The following is an 18,824-nucleotide window of genomic DNA, read 5'->3' as shown; positions in this document are numbered from 1 at the left end:
TTCAAATTATCAAACATTTCCTCATCTCTTCCATATACTACTTACGTTGTAGTCTACAACTACAGTGGAGTTTCACCACCCTAGTGATATCAAAAACAATACTATATTTCACCACGACTGCATATCACCGCGAATATCGCGCGTTTTTCACCGAGTATTATCACGCCACTTCACGTAAAACGCGTGGTATAAAAACACTACTATATTTCACGACTACTGCATATCACTGTACATATCGCGTTTTTCACCGAGTACTATTACGCCACTTCACGTAAAACGCGTGGTATAAAAAAACTACTATATTTAACGACTACTGCATATCACTGCGAATATCGCGTTTTTCACCGAGTTTTATACCACTTCACGTAAAACGCGTAAAACTCCTTATTACAGGATCACTGCCAGACTTAGGCCTAGGGTACTCTTTATCATCATCCCAGATTGCATCCACCAAATTCTGTTCTTCCATCGCGATTTTCAAACCACTTTTCGTGTAATCCATATAACTTGCTATTGAGGTGACCGCTGGGTCGACACCGACAGTCACATCTTTTGCATTCTCTGAAAAAAGAAAAATTCAGTGTTGGAGTAGAAATATATGCTCGCCTTCCTCAGCTGAGCTCAGGAGTTTCCAAAGCTAGTTATAGAAATTTACATACGAATTCTGGCAGAAATATACAGAAATTATACAGAAATTTTCCAAAAATTTTCTCCCAGAATTTTCATATTTTTTCCCACACTGTTTGATTTCGGCAATTCAAAAACGCTCATTTACTTCACAGAAGAGAAACCATGTGTGGTGACAACAGCACTCCTAATTTTGCAAAAAAAATACCAAAATGATGTTCCTGATGTGATGACATTTACATGGGAAACTCATTCGCCCGTTTGACGTGAAGTGGTGTAATACTCCACGTATATTATAAGACGTATATGTTTCCGCGAACACCGATGATGCAATTGTTAAATGTGAAATATATTTTTCACCAGTGTTCTTCATATCACTAGAGTGAAACTCCACTAATTGTAGTGATATGCACTGATGCAAGATTCATAACGGAGTTTCACCACCCTAGTGATATGAAAAACACTAGTGAAAACATATCTCACGACTACTGCATATCGGGTTTTTCACCGAGTATTACGCCACTTCGCGTAAAACGGGTCGTGAAGCTCCATCGATATACAGTGATACGCGATATATTTTGGAGTTTCATCACCCTAGTGATATGAAAAACACTAGTGAAAAACATATTTCACGACTACTACAGGTCGCGAATATCGCGTTTTTCACCGAGTTTTACGACGCCACTTCACACAAACCGTGTAAAACTCCATAATAACACGATCGTATCGAAGCTCTCATGTTAGTACTACTAACATCGTAGATTCCATATGCTGTTCTTACTAAGCAGCCAGTCTTTTACTGTCGGAGTGTTAGGTTCGCGATCCTTCATCAGATACCACTCCTTGCCGAATTGATTTTGAGCTTGCAAAAAATATCTCCCATCGGTCCACAGAAGAGCGTGTGTTGGGGTAACAACACATGTTCCTGCAGAACCATCAAAACCAGAGAGGTATGCTACGCGTTCATCACAAGCAGCGATGTATCTGAAAATTCATACCACACTCTCAACAACTTTTTGAGATCAGGAGTTTTCTCACTATATCGTGAAAATTTACTTACGAATTTGCGTAAAATTTCTCAAAATTTCCCAAAATTTCCAAACGATCATTATGAGTCAACTTACTCCGACTGATGGGCGTCATCGTGGCGAACTATATAAGCACCGAATTGCTTCTCCTCCATCACTTTACGGAATTTGAGGAGTCTATCCGACAGAGTCTCGAGTGGTACCACGCGCGACATGTTTATAAGACGATTATATGACGCTACGGAAAAGGACCGTAAAAGCGTACGAGATAACATCAACTGTGAAGCAGATGGTAGTAAGCTTGTATATAATCGTGCGTGAAATATTCACATTCTCGTATTTATTCCGCAATTGTCAATAACATAGCGACTCGAATGGTACCATGCGCGACATGTGCGAGATAACATCAACTGTGAAACAGATGGTAGTGAACTGCATGTGTTGGTGATGACAATATGAATATTCTAAGAGGAAATTTTGGAAGAAATTTTCATCGGTTTTTGTACACTCCTGACTGTAATCGTGTGTGAACTCCTAAGCTCAGCTGAGGATGTCAGCGAACATATATTCCTACTTCAACGCTAGTGGAAAATACGATATTTTATGATATCTAAAATTACAGCGAGTCGCCCTGCATTTTCTGTTCCATAAAAGGTATTCCTCGCCAGTTCAAGATTGAGATCATCTCGAAATTTAACATTCTTTAGTTGAAATCTAATATCAATAAGAACTTGGGCTTAGCGGAGCGAAGCTACTTAATATTAATATCAAATTGTGACTATCCCGAAAAGTGTTCGATGATGTCCAAAAGTAGTGGAACGTAATCTGTACTCAATGGTGTTTTCCAAAGCTCAACAGTGTAGAGAAATATGCACATGGTCAACAACATATGTTGGTGATGACAATATGAAAATTGTGAGGGAATTTCGGGAATTGATTCCTATATATTTCTACATGCATTCGTAAGTATACTTAGTTTCAGGGAAACTCCTGAGCTCAGCTGAGGAAAGGGAGCATATATTTCTACCCTAGTGAGCAGTAGTGAAATATATGTTCGCCGCTTTCCTCAGCTATAGGGCTTTACGTACGAATTTTCAAGTAAAATGTCCACAAACGAACAAAGGATCCTGAAATTCCCACCGAATTTTCATATTCTCATCACCAACACATGTGGTTGATGACTGTGCATATTTTTCGTAACATTAAAATGCACGCACGCGCACGGTATATTGCAGAAAATGCTCGCGCCGTGGATCGAACCCGGAACCAAATCGAACTGTACTCCAATTGAGTATATATAGTTTTTCCTTAGTCTCATTCCCTTCAGCGTCTCCTCTACTGCGTTGAGCATTCTGAGACGCTTCTAATACAATATCACTTATGCGCGTCAACGCTCGGAAGAACTATGTGAGAAAATATTGTACACAAGTGTCTCCTGTAATTTTAGATTCTTGTGATACTTGTCTCCCTTGCTAGCCTAGAGTATACTTTATGATTACTGTATTGATCATCAGTTATGAACTACTTGTTAATAACTCTTGTTGAGTTATCTAATCCTAACAAACTAGATCTCGTTTCGAGATTGTATTATCTTGATCGAAATGTTGACAGTGTTAACTGTTAACGTTGTTACTTGTCAACTTGACACTATCCGTCTTGAAAAACGTTGATTACTAACACGAGTGCTTTTTACGATCACAATTCGCTATGTTCGGTTCATTGTCGTATAGTCAAAACTACTATCACTCAGTCCCAATACGAATATCCATGTTAGTTGTCATTTCATTAACTCGATTATTAAACTCCTGATATTCTAGCTATCACTGATAGGTAGAATATCAGGAGTTTAATAATAGGCTATCAGTCTACTCCCATAACACTGGTGAAGCAAAAGGCCCAGAACTCTGACGAGCAAATCAGCGAGGTTCTCAATTCGGACTCGCAGTTCCGCAAATCCGTGTGGGGATACGCACATGGTCAACTATGTGTTGGTGAAAATTTTGGGAGAGAATCTTGTTAGTTCCTGGGAACTTCTACCAGGATTAATGTATGAGCTCCTCGAATGAGTGAGTAGACTCCAAAGCTTAGCTGAGAAAAGCGAACATATACTTCAACACTGCCGCAATTAGCGGTAAAGAAAACGCAGAAAATTGTGATGGACACTCAGTATAATATGCAGCCGAGGAAACCCATGGGTTCTTAATCTAGAACTAACTCCTGCCAAGGCGTTTTCAGTCTCATCACGAGCCTACTCGGAATCGACACGCTTCGAGCGTGTCCTGATTTGCAATCGCGGGCTCGTCACGACGAGGAGTCTCCTCAGAGAAGACATGACGCCGACACATGTTACTTCCATTGGGTGTTTCCAACATAGCCTCCTCCAGGTTTACTGAATCCTTCAGCTCAACAGATCATGAATAACGAATCGTTACCAACGATCATGTATAAAGGAGTGCGAGCAGCATACTAGGGGCTCGAATAACGCCGCTCGGATTGTCAGGATCGATCGCCCCGAGCGATTTAATCGCCGCGATTCGCCCTTTCGAGCAACCACCATCTTCCAGTCTCCTCAGACGAGACGCAAACCTTTCCAAATCATTTCACTCAAGTGATAATACCACTTAGCTTCTGTTCGGGTGAACTGGAAATCCAGTCAGTTGTTTTAGTCATAAAAGTATGATGAATGTCAATTATGCGATTCGTGCTGCGACTTGTGCCCTCGTCCTGCATGGTGGACTCGCTACTGCACCCATCACACAAGAGGACATTAGTAACGTAAGCAAACTTGTCAGCTATCTCAATCCTTATGAGCTCACCCTGGAATCCATCGCGATGAAGTCTGGCTTATGGTTCAGGCTTTGAGCATAGCCCATCCGAGGCCTTCACTGGTGCCGGGCATACCACACGTCCCCGCAAATGGCGCAGTGAAGGTCAGCAACGGCGAGAAGAAAATTTCTGTAAGACTCTTGAAGCCGAGTTTATCTCAATTCGCGCCTCGGCTCGGTCAATGAATTCTCATTCAGAAAGGGACGGAAATTGCGGGACAACTTGGATCGTGGTTCACGGGTATCCCGCGCGACTTGACGGTAGGGAAGACCTTCTAGAGGGTGCTGCAAGTATGAGGCTAATGCAGGTTCAAGGGCCCGCTGACGAAGGCCCTGAAGGCCCGCGTGAAGATTACAAAGTATCGTCATCTGGACTCTATGCCATCTTTGGCATGGTACCTTCGAAATCAGCCGGAGAGAGAAAACCCCATGGTGTACTTGCCTTGTCTCAGCTCAGATGCTTAGCAAAAAATGAGTGAGGTTATCGGTTACATCGGGAGTTGTGTCAGAGCTAATGTACTGTTCAGGAATGGCGAGGTATTCCCCCACCTTGCCCGAAAGATCCTCCCCAGGCAAAACATAACGTAAGTGGCGGGGATTTTCTCATATGCCATTGGATACTCGTGCGGAGCGCCGCACTCCTATTGGGGAGATGCTGGGCCCGTTGGGTTTGCTCACGAGCTCGAGAAACGCGAGTCAAGAAGCGAGCCGATGGCACAGATCGACCGTTCAGGCACTTCCATTTAGCTTTCCCTTACTGGCAAGGAGAGGAAAAGTTGGGGAAATATCAAATAGAAGTCGGATCTCTGGACCACTCGCGTCTGAGACATCGGTCCAGGATATTCAAGCCAAAGAACATTATGAAGCTTGCACTAGAGAAGCTTTACTTCGGTCTAGCTGGCGCCGCGCTCAAGCGCAAACCCATCAGTCCACTTTACGGGGAGAGGAGCTTAAGTGACTTAGAGGAGCCCACAGCCGCACACTGGTTGATCACAGAGCTGTGTGCTGACTCCACGGTAAATGCTAGCAGGTGTTCATTCCGTCAATTTCAGTGCTTCTTACCTCAGCTTTACAATCTAGGCCAGAACGTGAAGGCTGCCTTACCCGAATCCGGAGAGAGCGATGACGGCGAGGAGTCTGAATGAAGTTCGAGAAGTGACTTTAGAATAATGAGGCATGTCATGGTTGTCGTTGTCGTTGTTGAAATGACGAGTAATGCAGTCTGCTGTGGTATGACTTGAGTCACACAAAGAATCATGGCCGCACACACCATCCGCAAGAGCATAGTTCATGTATCCTGCGAGGAATATGAAAATACTTCTAAGCTTCATCGTGCACTGGCCAAACCGGTGTGATCCCTCCACTGACAGCTAATAACTGTCGGCAAACGAAGAATGAGCGAAAATTGAATGGCTCGCGAGTAACAAGCATCGCTTACTGGAGCCTCGCCTCTAGATTCTAGTGATCCGACACGTTAGAGCGAGAATAAGGGCTTTCCATACTCACATCGAGCGTGGAACTTGAACTCCCAGTGGGAGTACTGCATGGTGAGAAAAGTTGTCTCAGTCTCCTGATAATACAGTCAGAGCGATACTTAAGAGGACGATAGCATCGCGTAATAACAGTCGTGAATATCATAGCATCAGTAAACAGTTGAGATGTTTTTCGTATGTTACCAATCGATGTGAGCCACTCGAGCTGAGTGACTCAACCAGATGCCTGAGTTCACTGTTGGTAAGGGTCTCCATTCGTTGTCTATCGGAGCTTTAACCACGCCGAAACCATCCCATCATTTACTACAAGAAGTGATGCTCTTAGGTAAGTAGTTCCTACTAGGTACATGCCACTGTCGGTCCGACAGTTGACTGATCGTATACGACGTGGTACGAACTTCACGAAGAGCAAGGTATATCCGCAAGTAGCCTCACCATACAGAGTTCACCAGACTGTCGTAGTCTCCCTGGAAGTCTCCCATAGTTCTGTTACTAAAATTTGCAGTTTTTTGTTTCAAGTTAAAACAAAAAACTGCAAATTTTAGTTCGGGTTTTAAGTTAAAACTTTTAATGCTAGGCTGTACACCTACGTAGGTCCTACACCCGCGTATGTGGAAGGTTATCTTATTGCCATTATTTTTGGCCAGTTCGACCGCGTCTTATAGACGCGGTCTGTCACAGGTTGCCCAGTGAGCAATTATTCGTCTCTTTCATCGCCGTTGTAACGAATGATGAAGTCGATGATCTGACGATACCTGCTACTATGGTCAAGGCTTGCTAACATAGTGCCATTTTATTATCACCAAATTATTTATACGTGACGGTAACATCTCACCCGGTCCCAGAGCCACTGAGCTCGTCAACAGCGTCATAGGTGTATGCAATCAGCTGCTGCTTGCACTCTAATAAGGCTGCGGTCGAGACAGCTGCAACACGTGCCGAGCTCGGAACTGCCGCTGGATGGACCCGAACCGACACTGCGAGGAAAACAGTTGTCGATTCTGGTGAGAGAAGATATTACGTAGTTTCACAAGGCTTGATCTCCTCCTGCAAAATAGCACACCACTTGAACGGGTTTGTCGCCAAATCCAAAATCAAATTCGATAATCCTGAAGCCCCCGATCGGGAGGGGCGGGAATGCCATTCCCGCGTTACCATTCCCGGAATGGTAACGCTATGCGCTGGTGGTGAACTGCATCCAGATAGTTGTAGGGGGCGGGTTTCGAGTGAAGCACTGCAAGCACAGTCACTGTGCTCGCAGCAGTGCCCGGTTCTAGCGACGCAGCTTGTGCGACAATATGGGACTAGCATTACTCCAGAATCGGATCCCCGAGGGGGTATGTCTCAACGACTTCTTGTCTCTGAGAGAAGCTCCAAAGGGGAGAGCAGAATTCTCTATGCATAACTTCTGGGCTCAAATATCAGTTAATGTAGAGCCAACTCCGCCTAGATTGATGTTAAGAGATACTCAGGTCTCGCCCTAGGCTCGCGTATGTGGTAAAATGCTTTTCGAAGATACTCGAGTATTCGTATGAAAACTTAGCGCGCCGAAAGTACTCCTAACTTAGGGCGCCTTTATGTGTTTACTCAAGTAGTGGAGCAACATGCTGGGATGACTTGAGGCTACTCAAGGTATACTTAAGGCGATACTTTAGTTCAAAGCGCATTACTCACTCTCGGCTACTTGAGCTATATTTAAGGCGTTACTTAAGTTTAAAACCCAATATCTACTCTCGGCTACTTGCGCTATATTTAAGGCGTTACTTAAGTTCAAAGCGCAATACTTAGTCTCGGCTACTTGAGCTATATTTAAGGCGTTACTTAAGTTCAAAGCGCAATACTTAGTCTCGGCTACTTGAGCTATATTTAAGGCGTTACTTAAGTTCAAAGCGCAATACTTAGTCTCGGCTACTTGAGCTATATTTAAGGCGTTACTCAAGTTTAAGGCACAATACTTATTCCTATGAAAGAGGCCCGTTAATGACATCACATGCGGCACACGCTCCGGAACGAACGCCACCTACGACAAAGTAAAATCCCACGAATACGGGTATGCGGGAGGAAAACCTAAACATGAAACCCGAACACGAGCCTTGTGACTCTGTGGCGAGTTAGTTTCGGTTTTCCATGTCATAGCGCCAGTAAGTTTTTAGCTGCTGTAGATCTACGCATTGAGATATTTCAAGATAGCAAGGCTGCAAGAGTCGCCGTTTTCTCATTCTCTACTAACTCTAGTCGGCAAAACTCGCAGGGAAATGACTTCCGTCGACACTGATACGTAAGCGAGGGTGGTCCTTAGCAGAGGAATGCCTCGTGCGTTTCGATTGAGTATACTTTCCGCTCTATTGGTGATCCCCTTAGGCCTGTCATACGCTGTACGTCGAAGCACTCTGCCAATTTCTATATCCGAGCCGTCCAGAACTTCCTCAATGGCATGCCGGTACACATCGACTGAACGCTATACACACTTAGTTACCACATTTCGCATATCAGCGTCATTTTGATCTCCATTGACGAATTGAATTTTGACCATTTTTTCAGCTCTTGGTCTTTAAGACCCGATATATTTCTTGAAAATAACCTTTTTCGTGTCTGCTACTACTATGAACAACATATATAGTATCGTCGACTGCTGTTTTGGGTGTATATCGTGGTTGCCTTAGTTTTCGTATCAGGCCAAGGGTGAGCTAAGCGCCAAGGCACCAGTAGATCACCTAGAAGTGACTGGTCTGGCGGCGGCTATCACTCATGCAGTGGCTGCTGCTACTGCAACAGAGTCAGCAGGGATTGGGAAGATAGTCAAAATTAGGACTGACATCGTTATGGTCAGACCTGACTACCCTGGGGGACAAGTTGGCGAGGAACATGGTAGATGGGGGATTCGAACTTGTGCCTGTTGAAGGGAAGGAGCTTCAACCAAGCATTACGCTCTATATATGATATATGATATATGATAGCCGATATATGATTAGACCCACTGTGGAGAATAATTTTGTTATTTTCGTTTTGTCTTGGAGCGTTTCAGTACACTCCGCATATTTCCACTTTCGCTTCGAATAGTCGATACATAGAATTGCCGTTGACAGAGATTAATGATCTTCCAGAGTGTTCTTGCGGTATCAGCCTTCGCGTTGCTAGCTAGGCTGTTCCGTACTCGCGCGAGACAGATTTTAGTTTGATTCTCGCTTCTAGTATGATTATCGTTGCTGTATGCCATTTTTGGAGGCATTTCACAGTGTGAACCACCAAACCGTTATGTAAAGTAGTATTTTCGATGACAAACTGAGCTCGAAAGTCAACTTTGATAACAACGTGAATCGATTGACACCAACGTTTTAGAAGCGTTACGTAGTCTATAGTCGTACTAGTCTCAAATTGAAGAACTCAGCCGTCTCGAAAATCTACATATGCATACATACTATCTGGTCCGCATTGTATGTACGAATTAAACGCTCTTGGATTTTTTCGCTCTTCATATTTGTCGTGGATTAGAGGCGTCTCGGATTTTCCGACGTGAAAATGCGTCATCAAGTATGTTTGCTCGTTCTCGTAGGCCGCGTTTATTTGGATCATTTTAGCCGAAATACGGTACGTATATGGTTTTCTTTAGGGGTGCCGAGTATTAGTATTATCATCGATCGCATAGTTGACAGTAAAGAAGGAATGAATAAGAGTGGAGCTGAGCAGGCCATCGAGAAGAGCGATTGACTCTCATGCTGGCGATCCAGGTTCGATCCTCGTGTAGGACTTTCTGAACAAGTTTTTTACTGTGCTCGGGCGCAGATGTCTACTTTTCTTACAAACCTTATATGACTTTGACCGAGCAGAACTCGTGTTGGGTTCCTGCGAACTCTGTGACCTGTCCTAGGTTCGAACCCGGGATCTCTAGAACTTGGGGTAATAATCGTCCATGTGAAGGGGTTGAGTCGTAGTGTTCAGCTCGGATATAACGCGCACATTCACTTTGGTACGTTTTTGTCGGAATATATCGCTCATAATCGTTCATGTATTCGTGTGTTGAGATGTTCCGACTGAATAGGAGTCGAACTTCTAGACAGAGTCACCAGGTTTTATCCACGACCAGCAGTAGCCGTAGTAGGAGCAGCGACAGAAGGAGTATAAGTGGATAGTGCGATGCGGAGTCACCGAGTATCAGAGGCGATGGGCAGCGACTGGTAGCGACCAGAGTGAAGTCAGGCTGAGGAGGGAGTGTCGTCGAGGCTTCGATCGCTGTCTAGAAAAGTAGTCGTAGCGTAGTTGGTTGTGAAGTACGGTGTTGTTGGTGATGATGAGCAAGGACCAGCTATAGGGGATGTTCGGGGACGGTAGTATTCATCTTCATCGTGATTGCAGGAATATGGAGGACGGCTTGGGTAGGGCGGGAATAGTATAGTAGGTTCAAACTGGGAGCAAATGCGACTTGGACCTATTTTGTATCTTTACCGCAGCGACCTTGGATACTTATGATTTTATGGTGGAAGTAGGCATTCTTATGAGTCTTGGAATAATCGTTATTTGTTTTGCTTGGGGGAGAGCAAACTCGAGATCGATGTTCAAATTTGTTCCACGGAGATTCTTTTCTATGAGCCTCTGTGCAGGTCGGTCCGTCGAAGTTTATAAACTTTCTCATCACTTCCGTATCTCGGCTGGTGTAGGAAAGTGTGCACATGGTCAACTACATGTGTTGGTGATAATATGAAAATTCTAGGAAATTTTGGGAAGTTCTTATTAGTTTCTGTACACTTCTACCCGAATTCGCATGTAAACTTCTATAGGGAACTATACTTCACATCACAGTGAATGTCGTGAGTTCTTGCCACAGTGTACGTCGGCGCATGTTCAGTGGTAGAAATCTCCATGAAAACTGAACGTGCTAGTGAGAAAAAAGTGTACGATACAAAGTTATCGTATGGTAAAAGGTTAATAAGTGTTAAGTAGGTATTGAGGGTGTAAAGCTGACTCAAGAGTCTTGAGCTTAGCTGAGGAGAGCGAACATATATTCTAATATTGATTTCAGCACTCCTCTGTCCCTGTTTTTATTTTTGCAATGGCGAGTAGCAGGAGCCGTAGTAGAAGCAGTAGCAGTCGGGGACGTCGATCAGAAGCCTCTAGGAGTCATTCGAGGTCTGAGTCCGACCCTGCCGAGCGAAGGAAATCGGATTTCAGAGATGGCAAATCAGCGGATCGAAACGATTCTCCTCAACGTAATCGATCCGTATCGAGATCAAGGAGTCGCCGTGATAACAACGATGGAAAGGTTCGTGCTAGATCGCAATCTAGCAGTGACGTAAGCGATGTTGACAGAACTAAACCTAAGGCGAGGAAAGAGGCCGGCGGTACTCGAATGGGCGATAGGGTCATTGAAAAGGCAGTGGAGGACGCTGTGAAGGAGCAACGTATTGTTGAAGTGGGAGATTTCCTGGAGGACTCTTTGACTATGCGATTGCTGAATTCAGTGTTGAATCGATCGGGCAGGAGGTTCCTAGAAGATGTGCTTTATGAGGCGGTTGACTCGATTAATAGGGATGTGAGATCGCGTGAGGAGGTGAGAATTCCTCAGAAGTATGTTGGCATTCGAGTGAAGAGGGTGGTCCAGAGGAAAGAGGACGATATGGCGTATAGACGCCGAGGAAGAGAGCGTGAGAATCGATCTCGGCGAAGGGATTCGAGATCGCTTTCCAGATCGAGAAGTCCCTATCATCGAATCTCGGTTTCTGACATGTGCGATAAATATAGGCTTGATGCGGAATGTGAGGACAGATTGAGGGAGCTGAGACAGGATCAGCTGTCTCGCGTATTCGGACCGGATCTCCTCATACGAAACGACTGCCGCAACCCTAGTTCGATCGTGATGAGTCGTATTCGTGACGAAGTCCGTGGGAGATCATGGAGAAGACCTAGAAGGTTTAGAGAACGTCGGCCTAGAAGCTATAGTCGTGATCGTTGGCACCCGAGTTCGAGCCGGTCGTCGTCGTCGTCTTCTTCGTCGAGGTCGTATAGCCGATCATCGCCGAGGAAGGAGTCCAAGTCACGTATGAGAGAAGGCAGCAGTAGTAGTAGGAGTAGAGACTAAAACGAGAGGTATCGAAGATCATAGTAGTTTTCTAGCGTAGGATCAGGATTGTTGTGTTCATAGTTGACCTCACTTTGAATTGGCACAAACATATACGCAGCGTTTTCCTGCTTAGGAAAAGCGTAGCTTCTCCGCGGTTGAAACCGTGCCAGAGAGTTGTCTTTCGGCGAAGCCTGGTTTGGGACAGCGATTGCCACAATCGCTGCCGGCACAAGGGACAACCGGAGTCCTTCAAGCTGCCAAGCTATTCACACAAGCCAGACTGTCTTGACAACCTGGAGTAGTATATGTGTTAAACGTGATATTTTTTTAACCGAGGTCTCCGATGTAGGTCCTAGGGTAACTCCAGGTAGCAAGCCTCCGTGGCTTACGACAGAAGCTTAATATCCCGAGTGTCCTTAGTGTACCTTGCGTGTCATCCTCCGCAGTGCCCAGGTGGCACACGTGAGTCTACACGCGCCCTGCCACAACTCGGAGGCTAGAGCTTTCATTTTAGGGAAATTGAGAGTTCCAGTATCTTCATGGTGAGTAATATGAAAGACCAAAACTTTTTCTTCGCTCTACCGAAGTCAGTTGGAGTCACACAGTATCCACTATCAGCAAGTATCTAAATCTTATTGAAGTTTGGGAAATCGTTCGAAGTCGTACGGTAGATGCCGAGGAACTTGCTGAGGAGCCTTGAGGACTCTTTCGAGTGCCTCATCACACAGGAGCTTATGGTTGGTCCTGTTCCTCTGATGGAGACTGAGTGGACTCACCAACGATCAACTACTCGCAGGATTTTCCGGAATAGCAACAATTTTCCCGTTGCCAATTTTCCCAGTGAAAATTTTTTGCCGACAGAAAAAAATTGTGCGGCGCCGAGTAAATTTTGTGCGGAAAAAAGGATGACAACCGAATTTCTTCATTTGTGGGCGATGGATGAGTTTTTCTTGTAAAACCGGCGCGACAACCATCCCGAAACAGAGTCCCTGATCAGAGCCGAGTTTACTGTATAACCTCAATTCTACTCGGCTGTGGCTTGTACTCACGTGCAAGAGAGGGTTTATACTCAAATCCTTGTGTTCAGCACAATGTGTTGTTACATGAACGGAACACACGGTATCTCACGAATTGTTCCTTACTGCTCATGAATTGTCTCCTTTTTCGAGCAACACCGCTGAGATGCTCCGCATTAACATATCTTCGCGATGTCAGTCATATGCCCAATCTCTGTAGTGATGCCGCGGGCGTGCCGTTGGCGTGAAGATAAACGTGTATCCGTTCGACTCTTCGGATTCCCATCAACAAACTCTTCAGGTTAAATCTTATTCGTGATGCCATCTGCTTACGGCTCCCTCTTGTTTGCCACTGTGATGGAAGCAGCCCTAGGAGTACTTGATGCCCCTCTGAAGATTACTGCTGACTATCCACCGGGTTGTTATGGAGGTCCTGGTCCAGGGGAGGGGAGCAACATTACCGATATGCTAGCGCCTTCCTGCATTTACAGCATGGAGAGCTACACAACCGATGGGAGTTATACAGAAGTTGCCGGGATCATACTCAACACTAACAGGCCTGGGCATTATGGCAGCATGTCAGTAAACTTCACTGTGTCCAGCCCGACTAGAACCAGAGAGCCCGATATCTTAGTGGTAACGGATGGTTGGGCTCACCTGAGTGTCGGTGATGAAACCAGAGACTTCTGGTGGAACCCAGCTCCAGGCAAGAACTCCTACGGTCCAGATCGTGTATTTGTGTTTTTCCGAGTTCCGACTATCGACTTTGGTACCCTCCCTCGTAACGTGAGCGTTTGGAGCTCGTGGGATAGTCTAATTGGTGGAGCGCAGAGCGACGGATTGGGCCTGAGAGTCAGTCACAAATGCTCCTCTAATGTGCCCTATTCTGAGTTTTACAGCTCACAACAAATCCTCATAAAAAGGGTGAGAGGTGGCTGGTACTACTTGGTTAAGTACGAATTTTTTGACTTTTCTCCTATGCTAGAAGATTACACCAAATATGTGATCCGCGGCAATCTACAGAACGTGAATATACTGTGAATCTACGCAGCATCATGATTCTATGCCTAGCCGGCGTGGCGACGTCGGTGAGCTCTGATGCTGGTGCCTCACGAACTGTACATATCTCTTGATTCAAGAGTCTTGAACAATGTGATGATTTCGGGTCATTCTCACTACCGTATCCATCTATTTACCATTTATTCATTTTCATTTTCCATTTTTTCATATCTTGGTCCAATATCGCGTTAATGTCGTGCGCAAGAGCCTGCTGTTCGTCGCTTATCGTTACGATAATATCGTATGCAAGTCTGTGCATTGATATGCGAGGTATCCAACGTTTTTCCACGAGCACACTCTTGCAAGCCTCGTTGTGGCTCGAGTAGCGATCAAGAGTGAAAGCTTTGGCTCATCACCTTGCCAATGACGAAATCGAGCGGCCGGTTGTGGGATGGGTCTAGACTCTAGAGCAATATGCTACGTTTTCTTTCCCTTGAATTCTGCGGATGTTGTTGCGTTTAGATATGAAGGCCACTTACTAGACCAACTCGGCTTCTCACGCTGCGACTCGGTCGGCCGGAGCTACTCCGACCGACCGAGAGTGCTCCAACGGATCATCTCATCGTGCACCTTTCTGTTTGAGGACTTCGAATCATTTCAAGACCCATCTTAATCCATCCTGGAAACCCTTGGGATCTCGTGAAACCATTGTGACCGTCACGTGAAACGTGGAGATTTGTATGTCTGTAGTCGTACCAATGCATGCTGCGGCAGTGTAACCCATCAGCGACAAATGCAACTCTTCCCTAGCGGGAATTCCCGGAAAGAAAGTATGATAAACCTTCTCGAGAATAATAACCACTATTCTTCCCCTAGTAGTACTGGGTAACCCAGGACAGTTCTGGCAGGACTGCACGGAGACTCACTGTCGGCGACTCATCGTCGGAGGCTATGACTTCGAAAGGAACGCCGCAGGGAAAATCCTTCCACCACGCTGCCGGCGGCAGCCTGCCGCCCAAAATATGGCTCACGAGTAGATCAAAAATGGCTCGTTTTTGGCATTTTTGATCGAGTTCAAGGTTAGATCATCTACCGAGCGTTCTTGTCATCCTGCGAGACATTCACGACATTATTACTAGCGGGGAGTGTCCACTCAGAAGAAATATCATTAATACCATCAGTGATGGACCATCACTCCGTTTGTGTATCAGCAACAAGGTCATCATTCACTATTGTTACCAAATACATTTCATGGAGAAACCTCGACCCCGACCATGCCCATTCCAGGTGTTGTTGAGTCAACTGAAATCTTATCAGCCCGCTTCGCGGAAGCGGGTCCCGGCTGGCGGTTCGGTCTGCCTCCTGCTGTGCTCACTCGAGCTCTGTGGTTGTAGAAAATGTGCGGCTTCCTCAACTGGGCGGGAACTGTCTAGACTATCCCCACGGTTGATGATCAAGTTCGTCACATCAATCGGCTCATGAGGTGCCTGTTTCCTCGGCACGTGACTACCGTGACCCGATTGCATATACCTAAGAGCTAACGAATTTGTTTTATCAGCGCGCGTACTTCACTTGATCAGATCAAGTTGATCTCCCCTCACTTGTTCGAGCATTCTATCAGTATTTCGCACTGTATCGGCATAGTAGAACTGCGCCATAGTGACCTCAAGTTATCGCGCTTGTGGGGAGGCAGGTAACTAGGGGAATATTAAAGAAGCCCCCGAAAGCTTTGACCACACGCTCCCGGCTGTCAACTATACTTGGGATTACTATTTCAGCTACCTTCTCAAATCTGGCGCGAATAGCTTTCAGCTCGGCGGGAGAGATATTTGCTGACACGCGGTTCTATTTGCCCAAGACCCTTGATAAAGCTACTTTCTTGAAGAGTGCCAGCAAATTCCTGAAAGATTATCCTGTTGACGGTTTTCAAGTGGGTTTACAGTTATCAACTGATCCCAGTGAATACCCACTTTTTAAGGAGCTCATTGAGGCAATCAAGGAGCTCAACGTACGGGCATGCTTGAAGTGAGTCAGCAAGTAACTCGGTGCATGGGAATCCATGAAACATGGGCCATGTTCTGGTCACTAGCTCCAACCGTTATTCCTGCATGCTAGGCTATCCATCTTACCAAGTGACTGGCAGAGAATGAATGGAATAGCAGAGATGGTCGATAGTGCCGTTATTATGTTGTGGCCAGTTTTTCAGAAGGAGGTAGAAGCCTTCAATACGGATCGTTTCGCCGAAGACCTGATCAAGAATGCCGTCAAAGCTGGCTTGAATCCCAATAAGCTCATCCTTGTTGTAAGTGTGTGCGACTTTCACAATCTTTAGTCCTTAGCTGCCGTGACTGTAGTACTGAGCAAATTACCGGGGACATCAGTGCTGTCTGCGATAGAGAGTTTTCCTCGAAGTCACCTTCTCCATTGGAGGCAGTGTTCGTGTTTACTGTTACAGACTCTGAGCTACTCGACTTAGGTTGTGTGGCGTAAAGTTCAGCGTTGTTTTTCAGGTACCGCTACTTGCTAGATCGAACTACGAGAGCTCAGACATAGGATACTCGAATGCGATCTGCGACCTCGGCGTGGATCCAAGAGAACACGCTGACGAGAATATCGCTACTGTGGACATAGGAATCGGTACTGGATCCTGGCAGTGAATGAGATCCTACCCATATACAGTCAGCCTAGCTCTGTTATCACGCTCAACGTGATCCTAATGCTCAACTTGGGCACTACTACTAGTACTACTGGCAGAACCCAACCTTCCCCCTGGCAAGGCTGGAATTGCCATATCCTGGCTCTGCTCCGAGCAGTATATTGATACTATCGCCAGGACGGTGACTGAAGATGATGCTCCGAGCCTGAATAGTCCAGTAGCGAAATCCAGAACTTGATCCCCGAAGGATTCAAGCATCGAATTCGCTGCGAGTCGAGCCTACTGTAAATGTTTTGCAGCTCTTGTTGGAAGGCCACGGGGTCACTAGGTGATTGTATTTTTAGGTCTAAATCATTTCTAGTGACGGTAGATTATACTAGTATTGCGGTTCGCACTATGCGAGGTTAACGGTTAGATAGTCTATTAGAATGGCAACTCGCTGGTAGTGAGTCGCTGTCTAAGTTAGTAACTTGAACTTCAAAAAGTGCGGGCCTCGCATTCTTCGCGCAATCGGAGGAAAATTTACTTAGGGAATTCCTTGGTCAGAAGCTACCCATTGGGTAGTACCCGATAGCTAGAAACCCAATAGCGGAAAGAAGAAAAGCACGGCGTCGAGCGAGTATCGACATTACCAATGCACCTCCCACATCTTGCATATTGTTGTGTAACACAACTTGTGTTTGAGTTCGCACAGAAGGAGAACCTTCTGTGCCCCTACTTGCCGTGTCGTATGCTGGAGGTCAGGTTGGAATGATTCTCTAAGGTCATGCTACCCTCGCAGGATAATAAACCACGATGTCTCGAACATCGAATCGATTAGTACGCCGCGTACTGTACGCGCATATCGCTGACAACACAACGTCCGGCAAATCTATCAACTGAGAAAGCTATTTCTTGAAAACTTCGGAGTCCATCCTTAGATCTTGAAGAATTCGACACACATCGGTTTATATCCGACACCTCGTTTATACGCGACTTGCTGACGTTCAGGAAATGCAACCGGTTTCAACCGTTGAAACCGTGCCAGGGAGTTGTCTTTTGGCGAAACCTGGTTTGGGACAGCGATTGACACAATCGCTGTGGGCACAAGGGGATAACCTGAGTCCTTCAAGCTGCCAAGCTATTCACACAAGCCAGACTGTCTTGACAACCTGGAGTAGTATATGTGTTAAGCGTGATATTTTTTTAACCGAGGTCTCCGATGTAGGTCCTAGGGTAACTCCAGGTAGCAAGCCTCCGTGGCTTACGACAGAAGCTTAATATCCTGAGTGTCCTTAGTGTACCTTGCGTGTCATCCTCCGCAGTGCCCAGGTGGCACACGTGAGTCTACACGCGCCTGCCACAACTCGGAGGCTAGAGCTTTCATTTTAGGGAAATTGAGAGTTCCAGTATCTTCATGGTGAGTAATATGAGAGACCAAAACTTTTTCTTCGCTCTACCGAAGTCAGTTGGAGTCACACAGTATCCACTATCAGAAAGTATCTAAATCTTGTTGAAGTTTGGGAAATCGTTCGAAGTCGTACGGTAGATGCCGAGGAACTTGCTGAGGAGCCTTGAGGACTCTTTCGAGTGCCTCATCACACAGGAGCTTATAGTTGGTCCTGTTCCTCTGATGGAGACTGAGTGGACTCACCAACGATCAACTATTTGCAGGATTTTCCGGAATAGCAACAATTTTCCCGTTGCCAATTTTCCCAGTGAAAATTTTTTGCCGACAGAAAAAAATTGTGCGGCGCCGAGTAAATTTTGTGCGGAAAAAAGGATGACAACCGAATTTCTTCATTTGTGGGCGATGGATGAGTTTTTCTTGTAAAACCGGCGCGACTACCATCCCGAAACAGAGTCCCTGATCAGAGCCGAGTTAACTGTATAACCTCAATTCTACTCGGCTGTGGCTTGTACTCACGTGCAAGAGAGGGTTTATACTCAAATCCTTGTGTTCAGCACAATGTGTTGTTACATGAACGGAACACACGGTATCTCACGAATTGTTCCTTACTGCTCATGAATTGTGTCCTTTTTCGAGCAACACCGCTGAGGTGCTCCGCATTAACATATCCTCGCTATGTCAGTCATATGCCCAATCTCTGTAGTGATAATGATGCCGCGGGCGTACCGTTGGCGT

The 18,824-nt window shown here is 45.7% G+C and overlaps 5 protein-coding genes across 5 annotated transcripts in view; 4 read left to right on the top strand and 1 right to left on the bottom strand.

The window, feature by feature from the left end:
• Window positions 1-1,870, bottom strand: part of Pmar_PMAR018401 (Xaa-Pro aminopeptidase, putative) — a gene marked incomplete at both ends in the record, with an annotated part of 6,675 nt that extends 4,805 nt beyond the window's left edge. Inside the window, 3 exons of the mRNA XM_002771284.1 lie at window positions 400-561; window positions 1,409-1,611; window positions 1,752-1,870. Coding sequence (XP_002771330.1) covers window positions 400-561; window positions 1,409-1,611; window positions 1,752-1,870 — 484 coding nt within the window. The remainder of the gene's footprint in view (window positions 1-399; window positions 562-1,408; window positions 1,612-1,751) is intronic.
• Window positions 1,871-5,340: 3,470 nt separating this feature from the next.
• Pmar_PMAR018400 (hypothetical protein) lies at window positions 5,341-5,625 on the top strand (the record flags this gene model as incomplete). The annotated part of the gene is made up of 2 exons (XM_002771283.1): window positions 5,341-5,496; window positions 5,548-5,625. 2 exons carry the CDS (start codon window positions 5,341-5,343, stop codon window positions 5,623-5,625), a joined length of 234 nt encoding a protein of 77 aa, XP_002771329.1.
• A 5,205-nt stretch (window positions 5,626-10,830) lies between these two features.
• Window positions 10,831-12,027, top strand: Pmar_PMAR018399 (hypothetical protein; the record flags this gene model as incomplete). The annotated part of the gene is made up of 3 exons (XM_002771282.1): window positions 10,831-10,862; window positions 11,278-11,518; window positions 11,974-12,027. 3 exons carry the CDS (start codon window positions 10,831-10,833, stop codon window positions 12,025-12,027), a joined length of 327 nt encoding a protein of 108 aa, XP_002771328.1.
• Window positions 12,028-13,339: 1,312 nt separating this feature from the next.
• Pmar_PMAR018398 (hypothetical protein) lies at window positions 13,340-14,538 on the top strand. Its single transcript, XM_002771281.1, has one exon. It carries the CDS (start codon window positions 13,363-13,365, stop codon window positions 14,083-14,085), a length of 723 nt encoding a protein of 240 aa, XP_002771327.1. The 5' UTR covers window positions 13,340-13,362; the 3' UTR covers window positions 14,086-14,538.
• A 1,690-nt stretch (window positions 14,539-16,228) lies between these two features.
• On the top strand, window positions 16,229-16,700 carry Pmar_PMAR018397 (hypothetical protein; the record flags this gene model as incomplete). The annotated part of the gene is made up of 2 exons (XM_002771280.1): window positions 16,229-16,345; window positions 16,554-16,700. 2 exons carry the CDS (start codon window positions 16,229-16,231, stop codon window positions 16,698-16,700), a joined length of 264 nt encoding a protein of 87 aa, XP_002771326.1.
• Between the last annotated feature and the right edge of the window lie 2,124 nt (window positions 16,701-18,824).

The sequence above is a fragment of the Perkinsus marinus genome (genome assembly GCF_000006405.1).
Source record: "Perkinsus marinus ATCC 50983 genomic scaffold scf_1104296963162, whole genome shotgun sequence".
Taxonomy (NCBI): domain Eukaryota; phylum Perkinsozoa; order Perkinsida; family Perkinsidae; genus Perkinsus; species Perkinsus marinus.
This window is presented reverse-complemented; position numbering and strand designations above follow the sequence as displayed.